Below are 19,939 nucleotides of genomic sequence, written 5' to 3' on the forward strand. Positions count from 1 at the left end.
AAATGTTTCTGAATTACTAGCACCCACTTACTTAGTCCATTTGCCTACAAATTTGGTATAAAAACATTTCTAGTGAAATTAAAAAATTCTGTAAAGGCAAGTTCCTGCTTCTCATGTGAAATACAGTGATCACAAGCTAAAGGAAGGAACTAGGTTCTGAACATCCTGTGGTGTAAGCCTCTGTGTGCTGGAGTACACAGTTTCCTTATAGCAGGGTATTTGTCATTGCCTGTTGTCAAGGGGCTAATTAAGTTTTGAGCAGGAGCTAGCCTCGACTCTTGTCAGTCAGCAGTTTAATGGGTCCACTCCCAAGCTGCATGTTCTTGCCTTCAGATGAACCTTTTGTGCAAATACTATTTAAGAACTGCCTTAGCTCTCATTTCCAACCCAAAATGGGCAGCTGGCTTCCTGCCACAGAGCATTGGCTGGCTTGATTTTTGAGTTATCGTTCATGCACAGTGTAGGAGGGTTTGACTGTTTACTCCTTAAAGGATGATAGAAAATCTTACATTTTTTTGGTTTGTTTGTTTAATTTCTTTTGTACACTATCTCTGTCTGAGTTAATTAAAATTTTTGGTTTTACTTTTCCACTAGGGCCTGTGGGTTGCAATTTTGGCACTGCCATTTAATTCTCGGGGAGGTGCTTCAGGTGGTCCTCAGAAAGAAGTAAGGCTTTCCTTTATGTAGGTCACCCAAATGACCACCGGGAACACACACAGCATCAGTGTTCAGAATGCTTTCACATCATCTGTGAGCTCAGCAGAGTGGGAAGTAAAGGCCCACTCTTAGAAGCAGAAACAGGTTCAGAGAATTCATCAGGCGGGGCCACACTCACACTGAAGCTCTGGTCCCAGCTCTCCTGGTGACTCTTCTGTTGCACTGATTATCTTACCTAGTGTTCTGATAGTTTGACAGTAAAGTGGTGTTAGTTACCTACTGAGAGTAACTACTTGCGCTTTGAGACATTAACAGCTATCTATAAATTAATATTTGAATTTCTTTTTTTTTTTTTTTAATCATCTAGTTCTTCAGTTTTCCTGCTGTGGTTGCTCCATTCAAATGTTCTGTCCTTCCACTGAGCCAAAACCAAGAATTCATGCCATTTGTCAAGGAATTATGTAAGCAAATCCAATTGGGTAATCTCCATGGGAACACTGTCATACAGACTCAGTTTTACAGAATGTATCATTTGTTTCAGTAAAAGCATAGATCGAATATGAATGAATGGGATTTTAGCTTCTGCATGCTTGCTCAGATGTCTTAGCATTGGGTAGGTCAGGAGCCAGGAGTCAGATTTAAAGATTCCTTGCTGGTTCTACTGATCTTTACTGACCTTGGTACTCTCTTCCCAAAACCCTAGTGGAATACAGCATTCTACAGGACCTACAACCACTGAGTCTACAATACTGGAAGGGGTCCCAGGAGTGCTAGCCCCCTTCCCTCTGAGTTCTGAAAAGGGAAGCTTGCATGAGCAGCTCAGGGCTGTGCAGACAGAGGTGGCTGCTCCTACCTCAACGCCATCAGGTCTCCTCCCATGCAGCTGTGTTGGGGGTAGATAGCAGTGGCTATCTGGGCTCTAGGAAGGGACTCAGTAAACACCGTGCAACTGGGACTTTCTGCTCTCTAGTCTCAGGGTCATTTATGTTTCCTGAGCTTCTGAGTCTGCGTTCAGATGACACCAAGAGTTTTGCAGCATTTCACTCTTATCTCACTCTGTTCTGAATAGCGGAAGCTCTGACAAGGAATGGCGTGTCTCACAAAGTAGATGATTCCTCTGGGTCCATTGGAAGGCGCTATGCAAGGACTGATGAGATTGGCGTGGCGTTTGGCATCACCATTGACTTTGATACAGTGAACAAGACGCCCCACACTGCAACTCTGAGGGAGCGAGACTCCATGCGACAGATAAGGGCAGAGGTGCCTGGCTTTCCTTTGATACATTTAGTCTTGGACATGTTCACAGCTTCCTCCTGTCTTGCTTTGGACTTTGATGTATTTCTTTTCTTGGTCTTTTTTTCTTTGTAATATTAATTATGGGTTTGAATCAGACAAAGCCCAGATTCCCAGAACTGTTTGGTTTAATTATGAAACTACCCATTAGCATTTCTCTAATATTGTATAGACATTCAGATTGCTCTGGGCTCCTTTTCCAGCAGTTTGTTTTTATGGTTGATTACTGGGCAATAGAAATGTCATCCCATGAGGCTGTTGCCATAGTTTTATTGGCAAGCTTTGGGGACTTAGACATCTTTATCATTATATTTCTATACAAATGTAAAAATGTGTATATAAACTTGGTGTTAGTCCATTGGAGATGGAATATCTTTGTAATTCTGTGTAAAGAAAAGGGACTACTGGGGTGGGACAAGCAAGGAATGGCGGCTGAATAGTATAGGAAGGGGCTGAAGGGGTTGCTGATATTAATGATAGCCTGGCTATTTTATTAACTTTGAGCAGGTATTTATTTAGAGTACTTACTAGTACTCCGTTTGAAGCAGTTATAATAAGGAAAATAAAAATAAAAACTGCTTTTATTCCAAAAGGTTCACAGTCCACTTCATAAATCATGTGTTTCTGACTTGCCTTTATACACCAGTCCTGGCTGCTCTGGACTGACATTCCCAGTGGCTGCAGTTCTCGGTGTGTGTGTGTCCCAGAGCAGCCTCAACATCAGCATTTCCTGAGAACTTGCTGGAGCTGCAAGATCCCCAACCCATTAGTCAGTGGTAGGAGAGGGAAGGGCAGCAGAAGGGAAGCAGATACTGGATTTCCATGCCCAGCTTTGTAAACCTCTGCTGGTGGCCACTGCCACTTGCATATCGCTGGGCAGCAGCTGGGTCTGCAACATTTCATATACTTGATGACCTACAGGAGTTAAATGGAACAGGTGTGAAATAACCTGAGATACAGAACGGAAGGAGAAGCTTTGTGGCAGTGCTGAGCTGTGTGGGGAGCTGGTGGCTTAGGGGACCTGAGAGCAAAGACCCCAGCTTGGGAGGGGATGAGCATAATTGAGAAACAGCTTGTAAATGTATGCCATCATTATGTACATGGCATTTTGCTCTGTACTAAGTATAAGGGTTCCTCAATTCAGGAGAAGGGCACTCTTCACACATGTGAAGTTGGCTAATGCTGGGGCTTCTTTTCTCTTCCTAGGTCTCTGAACTGCCCAGTGTGGTCCGTGATCTGGCCAACGGCAACATCACATGGGCTGATGTGGAGGCCAGGTACCCTTTCTTTGAAGGGCAGGAGACTGGCAAAAAAGAGACAGTAGAGGAATGAGAACAGTTGGCAACTTGTGACCACCTGTGCTAATAAATAACGCATCATGTCCACTACACAAAAAATTGTGATTGCTTCCAGGACTGTATTTTTCCTCAGTGGCTGCTTGATTTTACCCCTACAATTAAAGTTGAAGGAATTCTGAACAAATTTATAATCCATCTGTTGTGCTTCCATTTTCTTAGCAAAGACATTTCTCTCAGACCTTTGGTTAGATGTGCTTGTGTTTAACACATCTTTAAAAATTATGTTGGAGTACAATTTGTATACTACAAATTATTTTAAGTGCACAACTTAGTGTACTCACAGAGTTCTGCAACCACAGTCCAACTTTAGAACATTTGTATCCAAAAGAGTTCCTACGCCATTTGTCGTAAGCCTCCGTTCCCACCTCAGCTCCCAGCAGGCACTAGTCTACTATCTGGAGATGAGCAAGTAGTGCTCTGTGCCAAAGAGACAGCTGTCTCCAGGAAGGTGAGTGGCTTCTGGGAAAGGCTGAGCAGGTGGGGAAGGCAGCACTGGGGTGGGGGTTCTGTCTACTCTGTGGCCTCAATATCTGGCTTTCTTGGGAGTTCTAGAAGTCACTGGCTTCTTGAGGCCAGAGGAGACCCAGCTTGCTTGTCTGGCTCAGCCTTTTCCAGTGTCTTGGTTGTGATTTTATAGTTTGGGCTTTTTAAAAAGGTGCTTTGCTGCTGTTACATTTTTGTGTAGAACACTGAGACACCTAAGGAACAAATAAATCTAAGGAAGTGGAGATTTGTAGAATTCAGGCCTTGGCTCCCCAGCTCTTGCCTGTTGGCCTCCAGAGTCTCCAGTGTTCTCTCGTCACCTTTGATATGATATTGACCACAGTGCTGTGGGTGGTAGGGACTCAACAAAGATCCTGGATAAGTGGGGATTAGTTTTGTTTTCCAGGTTGAGACTGGAGCTTGGAATGCTTGTGCATGTTCCGGAAACACTGCTATATACCCAAGCCCTAACACCCAGCATTGAACTTATGAACAGACCTTGTTGGGAAAAAAAAAAAACCCTTATACCAAGGCTGATTTGTCTTCTGTCTGAGTGCTTCTACTCTGAGCATTTGTTGTTAAATTAAAATGAACTATACTCTAAACGAACCACTCATTCTCCAGGGATCCCTCACATTCTTTATTCTCCCTGCCTTCTTCACGTGTGCTTCCCTTTACAGCAGGTTTCACCATAGCAAAAACAATTAGTGCAGACTGATGAGCTCGTTAATATGGGAAGATTTATTAACCACACAGTAGAATTTGCCTACCTTGCACTGTAAAGGGATTCCAGCCAAAGCTAAAGCTCTGTTCTCTGCTAGACTCGCTCTTCATGAATTACACACTGCGTGTGATCTGCAAGCCTGCCTTCCTCTGCTCCGCCTCAGCATGTAGGTGTATGATTCTCCCTGGAGAATGAGTGTCTTCTCCAAGAAGGATTTCCCCAGTGAGGACCATGGGCAATAGCGCTGGCCATTGATTTTTGCACCTGGCACGACTGGATTTAAGCACAGGTGTGCAAAGAGCTGCATCCTAAATGAATAGGCCTGTTGTACACACATTTTTGCTGATGACCAGTGGTGGTTAAAGCCTACTTATTTCTGGCTTGATGTTCTGCAATGCTATTTAGATTTAAAGAAAAATGTTTTTGTTTCAGGTCTGTATCAAGTGGAAAGCTGAACATAGCCAGGTTCAGAAATCATTTTTCCTGAGTAGTGATGAAGGGGCTCAGACTAATCAGTTCCATGAAATTGAAAGAAACCAGTGGTAGAGTTCTGTACAGCTTAGGTTGGACTTCAGGACACTGGCCAAGTTTGACATGGAGTTACTTTGCCTGGCTTCCACAGGCATATATGTTATCTAAAAACCGTAGTAGCAAAGCACTGAGTATAGGTGGGCATTCCAGAAAGGGACTCCACCACCCAGCGAGGAAAAGATTACTAATGTAATGAGATGGTCCCAGTTCTTGGTGATGAGAACAAGGTCACTCCTCAGGCATTCATTGTAGACCTTTATTTACAGTCGCATTGGCCAGTGTAATCTCAGTGAGTGAGGCTCTATGGAATGTATGCCTGAGAGGATCAGATGCCCTGGAGAAAAAGTTGCAGTTCCTTTTAGCTGCCCCAGGAAAAACCTAGTGTGACCAGGTTTCCCTGGTATAATGGGTGGGGCTAGTGTGGAGAGATTTTTGAGAGCATTGCTTACTACACAGCTTGCACCCTCTTCGTTGAAAATCTATGTTTCAAACAGGTGTTTGGGACATTTGGCCAAAATGGACATGAAATTGAATTGAAGATTCAGTAACTAAATGAATGAATAATCAGGCTCTGCCTCAAAATTCACCTCCTGTTGCCTATCCAATAAGTCTTGGTTATCTGGCTGCCTCTAAGCAGTAATCATGTTAAGACCATGTAGCTGGAACTAATGTCTTCTCCGGAAACCAGGATGCTGATTTCAGAGCTGTAGCAGGGTTTGCCTGAGAGAAGCGCCCTGCAGCCCCTCCCCCTGCCGACAGTCTCCTTCCCCAGGTGGACATGTTGAAGAATGAATTGCTTTAACTCCATTGTCTCCAGTTGTGGTTCTCAACCTCCAACTTGAAAAATAGTCCCTTCTGAACCCCACATTTTCCCAGTAGGAATTTTCTCTACGGTGGGTATTGAGCAGCAGTGCTTGGGGAAGCCCTTAAACCCTTAAAAGAGCTGCTACTTACTGCCGTGGCCCTAGGGAACTCTTGTTTGGGGGCTTGTTTTGGCGGGGCTCCTGAGAAGGGTTTTGAGGCTAAACTTCATGAGGACCTTGCATCTAGTGAGCTGAGGAGGTGGGATGAGCAGCGGGATCTTTTGGAGTTTGCTGGGTTGGGATGGTGAAGTCAGGTGGAGGGAGATCTGTGCCCAAAGCAGCTGCATCATCCCAGGTCTCAGCATCCATCAGTGCAGCCTCCCTTAACTCTCATGCCTCAGTCTCAGGCTGGGAAGAGGAGCCCAGCTCTCAACTCTGCAGTTGGCAGAAAGGAGCCAGGATAGACCTTCCTCTGCATTTGTTAGATCTTACAACTCAAATCACCAACAATTAGCTGTAAAGCAGTTATGCTAACTGAAACAATTTAGGCTAATTAAAACCGTTTTTGGCTCATCAAAACACTGATTTGCATCCAAGTGCATTAAATGACAGTGAGATTAAGTAGAATGAAATTGTAGGGGGTTGGGGGGCTACCTCACTGACAAAACAAAGCAAAAGAACCCCTAAACTTAGCATTTGGGGAACTGCCATTGTGAAGCAAGCTTGCAAATTCATGTTTTCTATTGATCCACCCATCTTTGGTAATGATTTTCTTGTCTCAAGAAGACCATTAACCTACCTATCCCTCAGATATAGATGCAGGTCTTTTTGCCACCTCAGCCACCACCGTGTTTTGCCACTGTCGTCACCATCTACTTTACTGGAAAGACTTGTCTAAGCTTCTTGTCACATACAGTCTGTATCATACACAGTAGCTGAAATAGTCCCATTCTGCCCTTAAAGTCAGTGGCTTTTCATGTCCCTCTGGGAGGGACACTCTATTTTACCCCTCTCTAAGCCACGACCACTCTCCTACTGGTCCTTTCCTGCTACCCAGCACCTCATGCCCTTTTTCTGTCATCACCACTGCTGGGTTTTACACTTGAACTCACCCAAAAGGCCAAAGCATTAAAGGGAGAAGCAATACACAGTGAGTCTATTAAGGTTGGTTTACTTTGAAATGACTGTATGACCCGTTGCATATCATATACCTCAGCTTTGACTAGAACTCAGTTCTCCACCCAGCAGAAGGCCAGAAGCCACTAGACAAATGATCAGATTTAGTGGGGACTGCTTTTTAGGGAAATAAAAATCTCAATCCCTCAGAACTCCCTAACTGGAGAAACTTCATCTCCTATTATGAACTGCAAACCATCTTTCAGTTGGCATCAAGTAAATGATGTAACCAGTACCCTAGTTTACAAAATTATAACAAGATTAAAGCAGTAAATGTATGGACGTCTAAAACCTGTACCCCGACAAGACAGGTTCCTCATGGACAGCGGGATACTCTGAGGCCTGGGGACCCCAGAAGAGGCAGATGATCTCTTAACAGGACTGGCTGCTCGGAGCTGGACTAGATGTGGTCCTGACTGCAGGCCCTTGCCAGGTTGGACAAATGGCTACAGTACACGGTGAGTGTAGCCCCTGAGTAAGCCCTCCATGACCTGGAAACTTAGGGCCTCCTGTGTGTGCAGGCACACACAGTGGAAAGAGGACTTGGTATGACTTCCATGCCTGTTAGCTCATGCACAGAGCTTACAGTTAGCAGAGGGTGCCTTACTACCTTCCAGTTTCTGGGTCCACTGAACCTTGAAACGCTCCACTCTAGAGAGACCTGTGTCTCCATCTCTGAAGATGTGCATGTTTTGTTTTTGTTTGTACAGTTTTAGCTCTATCAGAATCCCATTTCTCCATGCTTTGTCAGCCACCTTTCATGGGACCCTGGGGCTCTAGAGGCTCCAGGCCTTCGGCAACTAGCTTTTCTTCCATGGACTCTCCCCAAAGCACCCTGGGAAATGTCGTCACCCCGACTTCTGCCCCATAGATGCTCCATCACTTGCCATTCTTGAAGCCACACTTATAGTTTACCAGCCTTTACCCCAGCACACTCTTTCTGGCCTCACTCGAGGAAGTTCCCTGGGCTGGGAACCAGGCTGTGGCTGTGGCTGAGTCTGCAGTCTCACTGCAGGTAGGACCATTGGATTAGGGTGAGGAATTAGCTATTTGCTCATCTTCTCCAGCTTTATAGAGTAAGGTGAGTGGAAGGGTTAAACAAAAGCCCAAGGGCCTACAGGGTCTGGGTATTGGGAGTTATTCTGACAGAGTCTGATAATGAGGCCTCTTTCCAGAAAGGCTGCTCAGTGAGTGACTTAAAACACAGAAGACTGCAAGACACTAATGAAGACTGGCCGGGCTGTAGGGAGCAGATGCTGAATGAGGTTAACGACTGAGGACAGAGAGATGGCCTGATGTCTCTGGTGGAATTTCAACGGCACCACTCAGCCAGGGCTATGACCAGGAGCTTAGGGAGCAGGGCAATGCGGCAATGCTGGGGTGAAATCTCTACCCAACTGGTCTGTAACCTTTGAGGCTCCTCATGGTACTGGCATGGGGAGCACTGTCCTACCCAGCATAGATTACAGACCTTGAACCCTGTACGACTTGGACAGGAGAAATAATGAGTGATAATGAGGAGGTACTTGGACAGGAGAAATAATGAGTGATAATGAGGAGAGCATCTGAGGAACACTGATGGGTGATACCGAGACTCAGTGGCATCAGCTCTTGACAAGCTCCCCCATCTCTTCTAGTCCAACAGCTCTTCAAATGGCCTCTTGGTCCAAGCCATTTACACCTCTTTGCTCTACAAGAGCATCCATGATGCTAATAAATTCAGCCATTACCGCTCCTCTGGCAAGGCAGGGAGACTGCAGCGCATGCATGATTTCTGCCCCTTGAGGAAGCTAAGCCTAGGTACTTCTGCCACCCACTTCCCCAATGAAGAAAGAAGCAGAGCCATAGCCTTGCCCACATCACTCTCTAGAGCACTGCCAAGTGGGAAACTTCACCAGCCCCCATCACTATCTGATATACGAAGCAGGCAGCAGACGCTGAACACACGCTGACTGGGGACTCGAAGCTTATTGCAGGATCATTTTCAGTTCATTCTTTTCAGTCTGATATAAAGAGGGCTTAAGCGGCAGCTGATAGAGCGTTTTTGATGATAGATTGTCATGCAATTTGGAACATACATCTCAGATGCAGTATAAGGAAGTGAGTGGAATGCCTACATCTTCTTGTTTATTTGAAAAGCCTGAGCACATACAGCTGTTAAAAAAAAAAAAGGAAAGACAGAAGGTATGAAAGAAAGAAATCGGTCCTGAATTCTGACCCATTCTTGCTGTAAAATGAATCCATGATTTCCTGAACAATTAAATTTCTACTCATTTGTCTGAGGTGTGGTTTCCACACAATTTCCATTCTAGGTTTAACAACTACATATCTATTTATCTAAATCTCTGTCTATCTATCTATCTATCTATCTATCTATCTATCTATCTATCTATCTATCTATCTATCTAATTATTTATAAATGTCTAGGGCTGGCAAAATGGCTCAGCATGTAAAGGTGCTTTCCCCAAAGCAAGATGAACTGAGTTTGATCCCAAGGACCCTCATGGTGAAAAGAGAAAACTGACATCCCCAAATTTTCCTTTGGCTCCACAAAGAAAACAAGGGCACACAAGGACTTTCCCTCCTACTCCCACCCCACTTGTTGCCAATGAAATCAGTAAATGTAAAAAAACTTTTCAATATCCAATTAGGCTTTAATAAATTGTTTATGTTTGAAAATAGTTTTAAGCATGTGCCTATGATCCTAGCATTCAGGAGGCTGAGGCAGGCAGGTTTAAGGTCAAGGCGAGCCTGAGCTACTCAGTGAGTAGGAGTCCAGCCTGAGCTAAGGAGCAAGGCCCTGTCCAAAAGATCCAGGAAAATAAAACAGTTGTGATAGCCCAACCTAGAAGACAAAAAAATAAAAAATAAACAAATCCCAAAAGCCAGGCAGAGAAATTCAATAATGGAAGCCAAAGAAGATCTCTAAAACTAAAATTTTCTAGAGAGAGTGGAATGAAGGTGAGAGCTAGAAAAAAAGGGCCCAACATAAAGTACCTGCTGACATAGTGTGTGAAGACAGGTGACAGTGGTCCTGGAATCAGGCAGTATCTGGTGTCATTTGGTGTGTTTTAATGGGCTGTGACAGCTTTCCTCTAAAATTCAAATGTTTACCAAATGTTAGAAACCACGTCTTTTCATGCTTTAAAATGTATTAAATGCCAAACCAAAAATGTATAAGAACGCATAGTTTTTCAAAGTTTATTTTTGTGGGGTACATAGAAAAGGGGCCCTTTCCAAGCCTATAGTCTGTTGGCCTCTCCTCCTCCTTCTGCTATAAGGAGAGAGGAATGGAGGCGCAGCCTGCAATCAAGCTCTGCTTCTTCCTGCTCGTGGAGCCAGAGGGCCTTGCCTCCCCTCCCTCCCAGTCCCAGAATATTAGTCATTGGCACGGGCAGGCTCTCCACTGGGGATGGGGCAGATGTCACCCTCTGGGATGACAAGGATGATTCAGGCCCTTTGAACCCAAAGATTGCTAACCTACCACAGCACACAGGAAAGCCTGCTAGGGCCCAGACCATCATCATCTCTAAGGAGAGGGATGTGGCTATGCCCTGCAGACATTCTGCCTTCATCATTGGCCCACATTATCTCTCCAATGTCTAGTTGTTTGATGTCAAAGGCCGCCAGCTCCACAGATGCCTGACTGATGTCACAGAGAGCTTCAACAGAGGCTGAAGCAGTCTGAGGAGAGCCTGGGGTCCTTGTTCCAATCACTCACCAGACATACTCTGATTTGAGGGGTGCTCACCCCATTCCCTCTGGCCCTAGTGCTTCTATTCCCCTTCTGTCCAGCACTGTGTATCAGATTGGCCTAAGAGTGTGGCTTTCCATCAGTCTCACTTGGTCCCCAGACTGAGCCCAGGCTGAATGGGGGTCTCCCAGGATGGATGGCATACTGGAAGCCAGCATTCTCCTGGAGCCACAGGGGCAGGAGGACTGCGGAAGGAGTGGAGGGGCAGCTTGGTGAGGGACTGATACTGAGGAGGGAAGCTTCTCTGCTAGTCCGTCCCTGGGATGGAGCCAGATAAGTTAATTCTTGCCTCCCTCTCTACCCCAAGCGTAGAGATGGCAAACAAGGAGCAAAGCCAACTGTGGGTGCTGTGAGCAGGGCAAGTAGCTGTGTGACTTGTCTAAGCCCTTGACTGCTCTGGGCCTCAGTTTCTTCAGATGTAAATGGTACTGCAGTGAGGATCCACAAAAGCGGCTGGGTGCACAGAGGCTTGGTGACATGAGCTTTACCCTTTCTGAGGGTCCTGCGATGCCCCCTGCTCCCTCTTGCTTGGCGATGTGTGGCTGCACTGGGCCCTTGTCCTTCAGTGGCCCCCTTCCATAGCTTTGCTTTCCTTTCCTTCCAGGCCGGAGAGTTGATTTCTCCCCCTCCTTCTCCTGCACTGCAAGGGCCAGTGTAGCAAGGAGGACCCAGGAGAAGGCTGTAGAGGATGAGGAGCTGCCTCAGTGGTGGAGTGGTGGGCAGATGGGTGACAGAGGGTCACACAGCAGCTGTCTGCTTGATGCTGTGGAAGCTGATCCTGGTGGGAGACGTGGGGATGGACATGGCCCGGGCCACAGGCACTCGGAGAGAGTGGTGGTCCTGCCAGCGGTGCCACCGCTTTCTCAGGGCTGAGCGCACCTGCGGGGATGGAGAGGTTCAGTCACCTGCTGAGCCAGTCCTCTGGCATCCCCAGCCCCATCTCAAGAGCTGTTAACAGAGTCTGGGATGGCCCTCTGCCTGCCACCCTCACCCCAAGGGGTAATGGGGTCCCAAACTGAGGTCCTCCTATGAAAACTGTTGCCTACATGGCAACTTCCTTCAGGGAACCCTCCCTTTCCCTCTCCTGGACAGGCCATGGGCCTACTTAAGGTTCCAGTTCCCCTGCCACCATGAATTAGGCATCTCTGGCTTTGTAAGTCAGCCCCTCAGCTCAGCTCAGCCCCCGCTGTAGCAGGCATCAGGCCTAGCTTTCTCCTCATCAGAAAGAGCCTCTCCTTGCCCCATCTGCAGCCTCTGCCTTCTCTACCATTGCCTAAGAGACAGCTCCTGGCTTGTTCATTGCTACACCTGCTTGAGTCTCTTCTGTTTGTGTTGTAATGGAAGAAACAACTTCTTCCTGAGTGACTTTGTATGTGTGTCCCTACATGCACATGTGTGTGCGCGTGCATGCGTGTGTGTGTGTGTGTGTGTGTGTGTGTGTGTGTGTGTGTTACCAGTGAGCACCACAGCATGTGTGGAGGTAAACTCTGATTCAGGAGCTGAGTCTCTTCGTCTACCATGTGCATTTCAGGTGCTGAACTCAGGTCAGCAGCCAAGTGCCTTTATTCACAGAGCCATTTCACCAGCCCCTGTCGTTTTCTTTTCTGCTGAGTTTGTAAAGAAATGCTTGAATGACATATGCCACCTCACATTTTTCTGGAAGCTTGCTTCTGTCATCCCTTCTGTCTGACTGGCAGGCGCTGCTTTGTGGCACCTTGGACCCTGACTCTGAGGGCATGCCCTGAGTGCAGCGTATTACTTGTGGCTTGTGTAGCTGGCTTAAACTGGCTCTGTGGGAGAAGTCCTGTTCCCCTGAAGCTGAGTGGTTTCTCAGCCCCTCTCCCATCAGGTGCAGTCGAGCAGAGCCAGTGATGACATTCTTTTTAAAGGCTGCGCAGCTTGGCCGTACCACCTGGGAGTGCAGTCTGGGAGGCCTGAGCTTCTAGACCACCCCAAAGGCCCTGTCTCCTACCTCTCCATTGAAGAAGCAGTAGAAAACAGACACAAAGAAACCCTAGGAAGGAAAGAATGAGAAGTCAGGCATCTGCCTTGGAGCCCTTCCAGCTGGAGGCACGGGAGGACACAGGATGGCTAGGAGCACACACACCTCCCAGGGCCCAGGACTCGGAGGTCCTGGGCCCAGACAAGGGATGCAATTAGTTACACCAGGGTCTGCTCCGACCTCAACATCCTGAGCTTGTCCTAAGTACTCTCCAAAGCTCTAGGACAGCTGAACCCTGGGATGGAGGTGACACAACCAGAAGAGCCTGGGCAGCATCTGTGGCCAAGCAGGGTTCTAAGCGAGCAAGCCCTTGTGTTTTGGTGCTTGGATGACTGGTCCTGGGGTGCTGGCCCGGTCTGAGCACCCAGGCCTGGGAAGTATACTGCTGCTGCGGTGCCTACCTGGAAGGACTGCAGGAAAGAGTTGAAATAGATAAACACAATCTGGGACAGGTCGTCCTTTCCAGGGTTGACAAAGAAGAGCATGTAGGTGATGCCCAGCAAGGGCAGGAGGACCAGGGTGGCCTTCACTGCCTTCCTGGATGGGAAGGCAAGAGGGTGGGGTGACAAACTGGAGCTCACCTTCAGGCAGGACTCTTTCAGGTGGGTGGATGGGGTACCCCGCCTGGCTTCTGGGAGTTCAAGCAAGCTCTAGGAGCGAGGACTCCAAGGGCTCTGGTGAGAGGACCTTTTTGCTTTTTCCCTGCCTGCCAGGTCAAGGCATCTGGGCGTTGCCATACCTGTACTGGATTGTCTCGGTTGTGGTGGACGCTCGTAATTTTGTCATGAGGATCCTGACGATGTTGAACAGAAATATAAAATTGATCTGGAATAAAGCAGAGAGGGACAAGGGAAGGTCTGTAGTGGGGGTGGGCTGAGAAACAGAATCCCTGGTGCCTGGCTCCCAGACACAGGCCCCAGCAGGGAGCAACTGCTTTGGTCACCCAACTTCTGCTCTTCCCTAGCCAGGACAGGAGGCACCCCATTGGCTTCAGGGCCTGCACCCATCCATGGCCCAGACAGCTCATAAAGGAGATGGGTGGGAAAAGTGACCACTCACTCCTCTAGGGTCACTTTCAAGAGTCCCAACCCCTGCCCTACTCTAAGACTTCATAGAACCGCACCCCAGATCTCTGATCCACCTGTCTTCTCTTGGTCACAGGCTCCCTATATGTTGGTGGAGGATCTCAGAGGCCCTCACACTCTCACCAGCTCTGGGTTGCTCAAAGGTCCTTTCAGCTCTGTCCCGGGGTAGGGGGACACAGGCCAGATGGTGTGTTTAATCTCTATCACACCTGCTCCTAGGTGCTCCTAAGTTTTCAGGCACCCACAGTCGAGGAAGATAAATAGGCAGCACTGGGAAAGGACTAATTTATCTTCATTAGCTGCTTTCCCTTAACCTTAAAGACACGCCCGCTTCTGACTGCATGGGTCTGCTGGCTCTAGAGTCAGCTTCCTGCTGCATGGGTCTCTGTGGATTCCCAGAGTCTCTTGCTCTCTGAGGGGTTCCCAAGGGTCAGTAAATTTGTCAGCTAGTCCTCATGGCTGTGCCGTCCACCTGTGCATGCTGCCCTGTATGCTTGACCATAGGTGCTTGTCTCAGAGTGAGCCTTGTGCGACCATGCATATGTGTTTATCTGGGAACACGGTGTGCCTGCATTTCTCTTCATGTGCTGCTAAGTGCAAACAAATGGGAATGGGAACGTGTATATGCCCATTGCGACTCTTTTTCTCAGAAAGTGTTCACAGGCCAGCAGACACATAATTAGCCTAAAGATGTTTGCTGGCCTGTAGGTGTGGAGACACAGAAGTGCCCACCCAGTCTCTGTCTAGGAAAATCCACTGCTTCTAATCCTCCCACACCATAGCTCCCTGGCAGAGAGTAAGGATATTAGTATGTATCAGCCGTGTAATCCCTGACTATCTCTCAAGCTGGAAGGTAGGGGGTTTGGAGTACTCGGACTCTTGCCTCTTTGTGGCCTTACTGCTCTCTCACACGCATGTATAATACATGGCCTAGTGAGCCCACAGACAGCTGGAGAGGAAGCCTTCCAGAAGGCTGCACATGCCTGCTGCCTGCTTTCTCTAAAGGTTCACCTAGGCTAAGGCAAAACAAAATTCTTAGTCTTTTTCCTGTTCTTTCTGACTTCTCTGAGAGTAGAGACTGTTGGAATAAAAAGATATTCAAATTTCTGTAACATTTCTTGTATTAAATATCATTCTATTCTATCATTGTATTCTAACTAGTTCATTCAGTTCATCTACCCAAGTATTTCATCTGTCCATTCACATGGCAAACATTCATTCATCCATCCACCCTCCCACCAAACACTTCGTTCAGTTTTCCAACCATTGTTTTTGCCCATACATGCGTGCATGCATGCATCCATCCATCCATTCACCCACCCATGCCCTCAGCAGTCACCAAGCACCACTTGACTACATGGCCCTGCTCTGTGAGGTGAGCAGCACAGGCAATGTGGCTGATATGGAGCATTTCCTTTTACTAACAGGCTACCCTTGCCTGGTTTTGTGTCTCCCGGAAGCTACCTTTTCCTTATTGAGCTAGTTTCCCAGCCTCATTCTTTATGATGTCTACACCAGTCTCACCCCGAGACCCCTTCCTCTCTGACCAGGAGCCCCTTGACCACGTCAGACCACACTGAATTCTTCACTACTCCATTATAGCAAAACATGCCAGCTCCTCAGTGAGCTGTTTCACCCAGACCTCATCCAGTCTGGCTCTGGGTTGTATCTCACCATCCTCACATTCATCCAATCACCTTAGCACTCCAGCCTCTGTGCTGGAGTACCAGTGAAAGGCATGGGGACAGGCAGACACAGCACCTGCTCACAGATTTCTGTGGCCTTGTGGTGGATGGAGAAGACTGCATTTTTCTTAGGGGCTCACTCAGAAAAGGCTGGGTAAATGACACTGAAATAAACAAGCTGAGGACTGGTGACAATGATATTAGCTATGAGTGTGGAAAGCTTCCAGGCAGAGAGCAGACCAAGAGAGAGGGGCCTTGGGTGGAGGAGCCAGCCCCTGATGGTGGCCCGTGTAATGCTGCTTTTGGGAGCCAAGACAAGTTCTGGGAGGTGGAAGCACCTGAAAACCCACACAAGAAAATCCATCTCCTTCAACAACTCCCTTGCCGGGTACTCTTCCCACTCTGGAATGTTCTTGAGGTGGCCTACATGGCTGGATTTTGAGTCAGCTAGAGTGGCACAGGTGAGGCTAGCTCCTTGAAGAAGCTCTCCCTGAGAGGTCTTAATCTTTCCATACCCCCAACATTGGTGGTTTAGTGCTATGGACACTTGTGTTCCATCTGCTTCTCAGGAGGCTCAGTGGAGTGGGATCCAGGCCTAGAGAGGGCCTGGGCCTGGAATGTATCAAGGCAGCCACCATGTGACAAGATCTTGTCTTGGTCTGTGCTCTCTTGTGACAGGATGGCCCCGGGAAGGCCTACACCTGCTTAGAGCTCAACAATGAAGAGCTAGTGTTCATACCATTTCAGGTGCAGCCCCAAGCGCCCCACAGCTATTCCTCAAGCCACAGCCTCTTCCACAGGCAGTGCACACCACCAGCCATGCTTTACTGAGGCACGGGTGCAATAGGCTGATGTGTCATGCCAAAGACAGCAGGGCTGGCTTCAGCGCCCTCCTTCTCCTAGCTCCTACACATGCTGCTCCTACATGGATTAAGGAAATCCATGGGTGGACAGAAGCTGGCTACCCTCTCATGTTCAGCAACCCCCCCAATAGGTCGCCTGTTCCAGGGAGGATTTGGGTACCCCAGGACCTGCTGAGGAAGAGTCTAGGGCATCAGCATATATCTGAGGCCCCTAGTCCTCATGCTGACCCCAAGAATCAGCTATGCATTAGAGTGGGAGAGAGTGGTATCCCAAGAGGGGCAGAATTCCCTCAGAGTCACACCCTAAACCAAGACGCTCCAGTCACGTGTCCCATAGGGCTCATAGCACAACCCTGCCTGCCACCATAATCCAAGGCAGAGAAAGTACAAAACCAGCTCACTGCTTCTGCACCCTCAATAAGTGAACCTTGGAGGGCAAGGTACTTAGTAAGTCATGCTGCTTGCTCACAAGTTCCTCTGTTACTAGATCCTCACTGTAGGCTCGGGCTGAGAAGGGGGCAGGGGACGAACAGGGAGGCAGGAAAGAAGATCAGAAAACAATTAGGTGTCTTGGGGACATGTTTACCCTGTCCTCTCCTGGTTCTGAGCAGGCTTCTCCAGGCTTTGTACTTGTCTCCTCCTTTTGGCTCTCACCCATCTTGTAGCTGTCTGCACCACGCCTACTTCAGGACCACACCTGCCTGCTCTGTGTGGGTCTATAAAGTCTGGGAACCCCTCAGGATTGTCGGGATGGTCAGCTGCTACCACCCCAGGGAGACTGGGTCTCACTAGATGCATCAATACATCCAGGGAGCTGAGGACAGGAAGAGCAAGGGGAAGAAGTTCACTTACCCTCCCAGCAGCTATGGACACCTGACATTATAGTCAGGACCGCAGATTATTATTACATGTGAATGTTGCTGGAGCAGGCTGGGGGCCTTGGGCATCTGCATTAGGAACAGGTATGGCCAAGGGATTCTCTAGGGGTGCTACGGATACTTTTGTGGGGGGGTGCATGTGGAGTAAGGAGTCACCATCCATGAGCCACAAAGCCCAGCATCAATCAGCCAGACCTGAGTGTTGTATGACATAGATGTCTATCCTGTGCTCTTTGGGCCTGAGAGCACTTTAAGGGGGCAGTGCTCAGCCTGAGGCTTTCTCTAGTGTCACAGAGATGCTTCAGCATGAAAGCAGGGTAGACTGAAGATGTGGAGAGTTCTGAGGCAATGTCCAGGGAAGATGAACAGGATGGCATCCCCACCTCCAAAAGGACATGTCTGAGACCTTTGTACACAGGTTGAAACCAAGGCTGTTTGTGCTGGTGGTGATCCTGACTGGGTTTGCCCTCTGGCCTTTTGTTGATACCCCCAGCTGTGGACCCCACAACCACCTCTAATGAACCCCTGTCTCCAAGTGTGGGTCTCCAGGTTCAAATTCCCATGGTATCAACTGCATTTTTGTGGCCTTAGGCAAATCACTAACCACAGAGTCTGCTTCCTCATCTGTTAAACACAGATAGCAACAGACTTGCCGTGAAGATTGGCACAGGGTAACAATCATGGTTAAAAAGCCATGTGCCAATTGTAATGAATGATCATCCTTTTCCCACAACAACCACTGGGTGGTGGGCAGGCTTCTCACAGACTCCACTGTCTGATTCCCTTCACAGAATCCAGACAACAGGAGAGACAGGGAGGCAAAGCAGGCAGGTTGGTTAAGCAGGAGTCTAGTCCCTGGGTCTCAGCTCCACCACTTGTGGCTGTAACCTTGACTTCATCTCTGCAATGAGGAGTGCCATCTCTCCTATGTAGCAAACATGTGAGGATTGGACGTGCTGGGAACAGAACCTGTAGGAGGGCTCTGCTCTACTAGCACAAGCAACTGGCTCCAGAGGAAGGGGGTGTGCAGCCAGGGAAGGAAGCACACTTGGGCAGGAGGAACCTGGAAGCCAAATGCCCCCTCCTCCCTTCTTTATGATTTCCTCACTACCTGGGCAACATGTTTAGGTGGGAGCTCATTCCCAAGCCTTTGGTTCCCATCCAGGCCAGCCTTCCTTGGCTGGGTCCCAGGTTTTTCAAAAGCGCCATCGCTTTACATGGGCTCCTGGCAGCTGGCTGGGAGGTTTTCATTCACATCGAGGGGCGAGTGAGTCACTGCAGCTGCCGGTCCAAGGACAGTTCTTCCCTTGCTGCTGACAAAGACCAGCCTCTGCCTGAGTGGAGCCCCGAAGGTGGGTGGAAAACCTTTCTAGTCATCCTCAGCTGATGTCCATCAAGGACACTCTGGAGATGGGCTCCAGTGACTCCAACAGTCACAGGAATCAGAGTCGGGAAATGGAAGAGATAAACAGAACTTGTCACCATGGTAGACAAAGGTAGACCGGCTAGGCACCTGCTGTGTGCAAGAGGAGGGCATACTCTGAGTTGTCCGGAAGGCTCCATGGCCCTTTAAGAGAGCTGATACTCACAGAAGCCTAAAATAAATCTTATATAAATGCCAATTTCTTATAGGGCTTTTTTTGTATGTTTTTTAATGTATCCTATATAATGGACTTTTTTTTTTTTTTTTTTCAGAATGCACCCCCTACTTAAACTCTATCTTAATTAAAGCTTGTTGTGGATTAAAGACTTGGTGGCAATTATATCTTAGATGTGAATACACTTGGCAAAGGGCGGGGATCTGGCCTAGGAACAATTGCTCATTACACTGCATTCTGGAATCTGCTGCCAGCCTGAGGGTGGTAGGCGGGGCCCTAGAGGGTGTTCCTGGGGCAGAGGGACTGAGCTCTGTGCTGAATAGAAGACAGCACATCTTCTCCTGTACCTTGCCTACCTTCTTTCCTCAGCATTGGTCCTGACAAGGAGCACAGAACCTGGAAAGGTGATAGAACCATCTGGTCAGACCAGTTCTCCACCAAGAAAAAGTATCAAAGTCTAGAGCCATGTGCAGGCTGCCTCAGGCAAGTGGGCGCAGGGTATTGCCCAGGCCAGGTCTCTGTAGTGTCTCTGCCCAGGTGTATCTCCTGCTATGCTCCTAGTACCCCAGCCCCTTACCCCACGAAGGACATACCAAGAGCACAAGGATGATGGGTCCCTGGTAGATGTAGTCCATTAAGTCACCAGGTTCCTTGCCAAACCAGCACCTGCAAAGACAGGGCAGCTGAGGTGGACTCAGATTTTCAGCACAGTCCTAGGCTTCTTTGTGTGACCCTTTCTGAGCCCCACCCTCCAAGGCAGTTCGCATAGACAGCTCCATGCACTGCCCTAGCAAGGCCCAGCCCGGCCCTCTCTTTTGTTGTATCTGGTGGAGGCTGGCCTCCCCTGCCCAGTCTCGGGGCTTGCCTGGGGCCTCCTTCGCAGTCCCCTACTTTGTTGCAGTCTGTGAGATGGTCCAGGACTTGGCATGCAGCAGGTACAGGAGTCAGGGAAGAGCTGAGCTCCCCTTCACTGGGCTAGGGCCTAGCTGTCCTGTTCCACCTGTTGTTTGTAGAACCTGTGCTGTGTGCCAGATACTCATGACACAAAG

The 19,939-nt window shown here is 48.4% G+C and overlaps 2 protein-coding genes across 3 annotated transcripts in view; one reads left to right on the forward strand and one right to left on the reverse strand.

Moving 5' to 3' along the window:
- The window catches only part of Gars1 (glycyl-tRNA synthetase 1), a 41,735-nt gene extending 38,303 nt beyond the window's left edge, over positions 1-3,432 (forward strand). Inside the window, exons 15-17 of the mRNA XM_055611876.1 lie at positions 1,025-1,118; positions 1,727-1,917; positions 3,157-3,432. Of these exons, the coding sequence (XP_055467851.1) occupies positions 1,025-1,118; positions 1,727-1,917; positions 3,157-3,282 (411 nt within the window). The 3' untranslated portion in view covers positions 3,283-3,432. The remainder of the gene's footprint in view (positions 1-1,024; positions 1,119-1,726; positions 1,918-3,156) is intronic.
- A 6,788-nt stretch (positions 3,433-10,220) lies between these two features.
- Crhr2 (corticotropin releasing hormone receptor 2) overlaps positions 10,221-19,939 on the reverse strand; it is a 29,195-nt gene continuing 19,476 nt past the window's right edge. For both annotated transcript variants that reach the window (XM_055611806.1, XM_055611807.1), the window contains 5 exons: positions 19,484-19,556; positions 13,521-13,606; positions 13,183-13,318; positions 12,752-12,793; positions 10,221-11,658 (listed from right to left, as the gene is read on the reverse strand). In XM_055611806.1, the coding sequence (XP_055467781.1) occupies positions 11,518-11,658; positions 12,752-12,793; positions 13,183-13,318; positions 13,521-13,606; positions 19,484-19,556 (478 nt within the window). In that variant the 3' untranslated portion in view covers positions 10,221-11,517. The remainder of the gene's footprint in view (positions 11,659-12,751; positions 12,794-13,182; positions 13,319-13,520; positions 13,607-19,483; positions 19,557-19,939) is intronic.

Source organism: Psammomys obesus, unplaced genomic scaffold (assembly GCF_907164565.1).
Source record: "Psammomys obesus unplaced genomic scaffold, mPsaObe1.curated_primary_1811, whole genome shotgun sequence".
Lineage (NCBI taxonomy): Eukaryota > Metazoa > Chordata > Mammalia > Rodentia > Muridae > Psammomys > Psammomys obesus.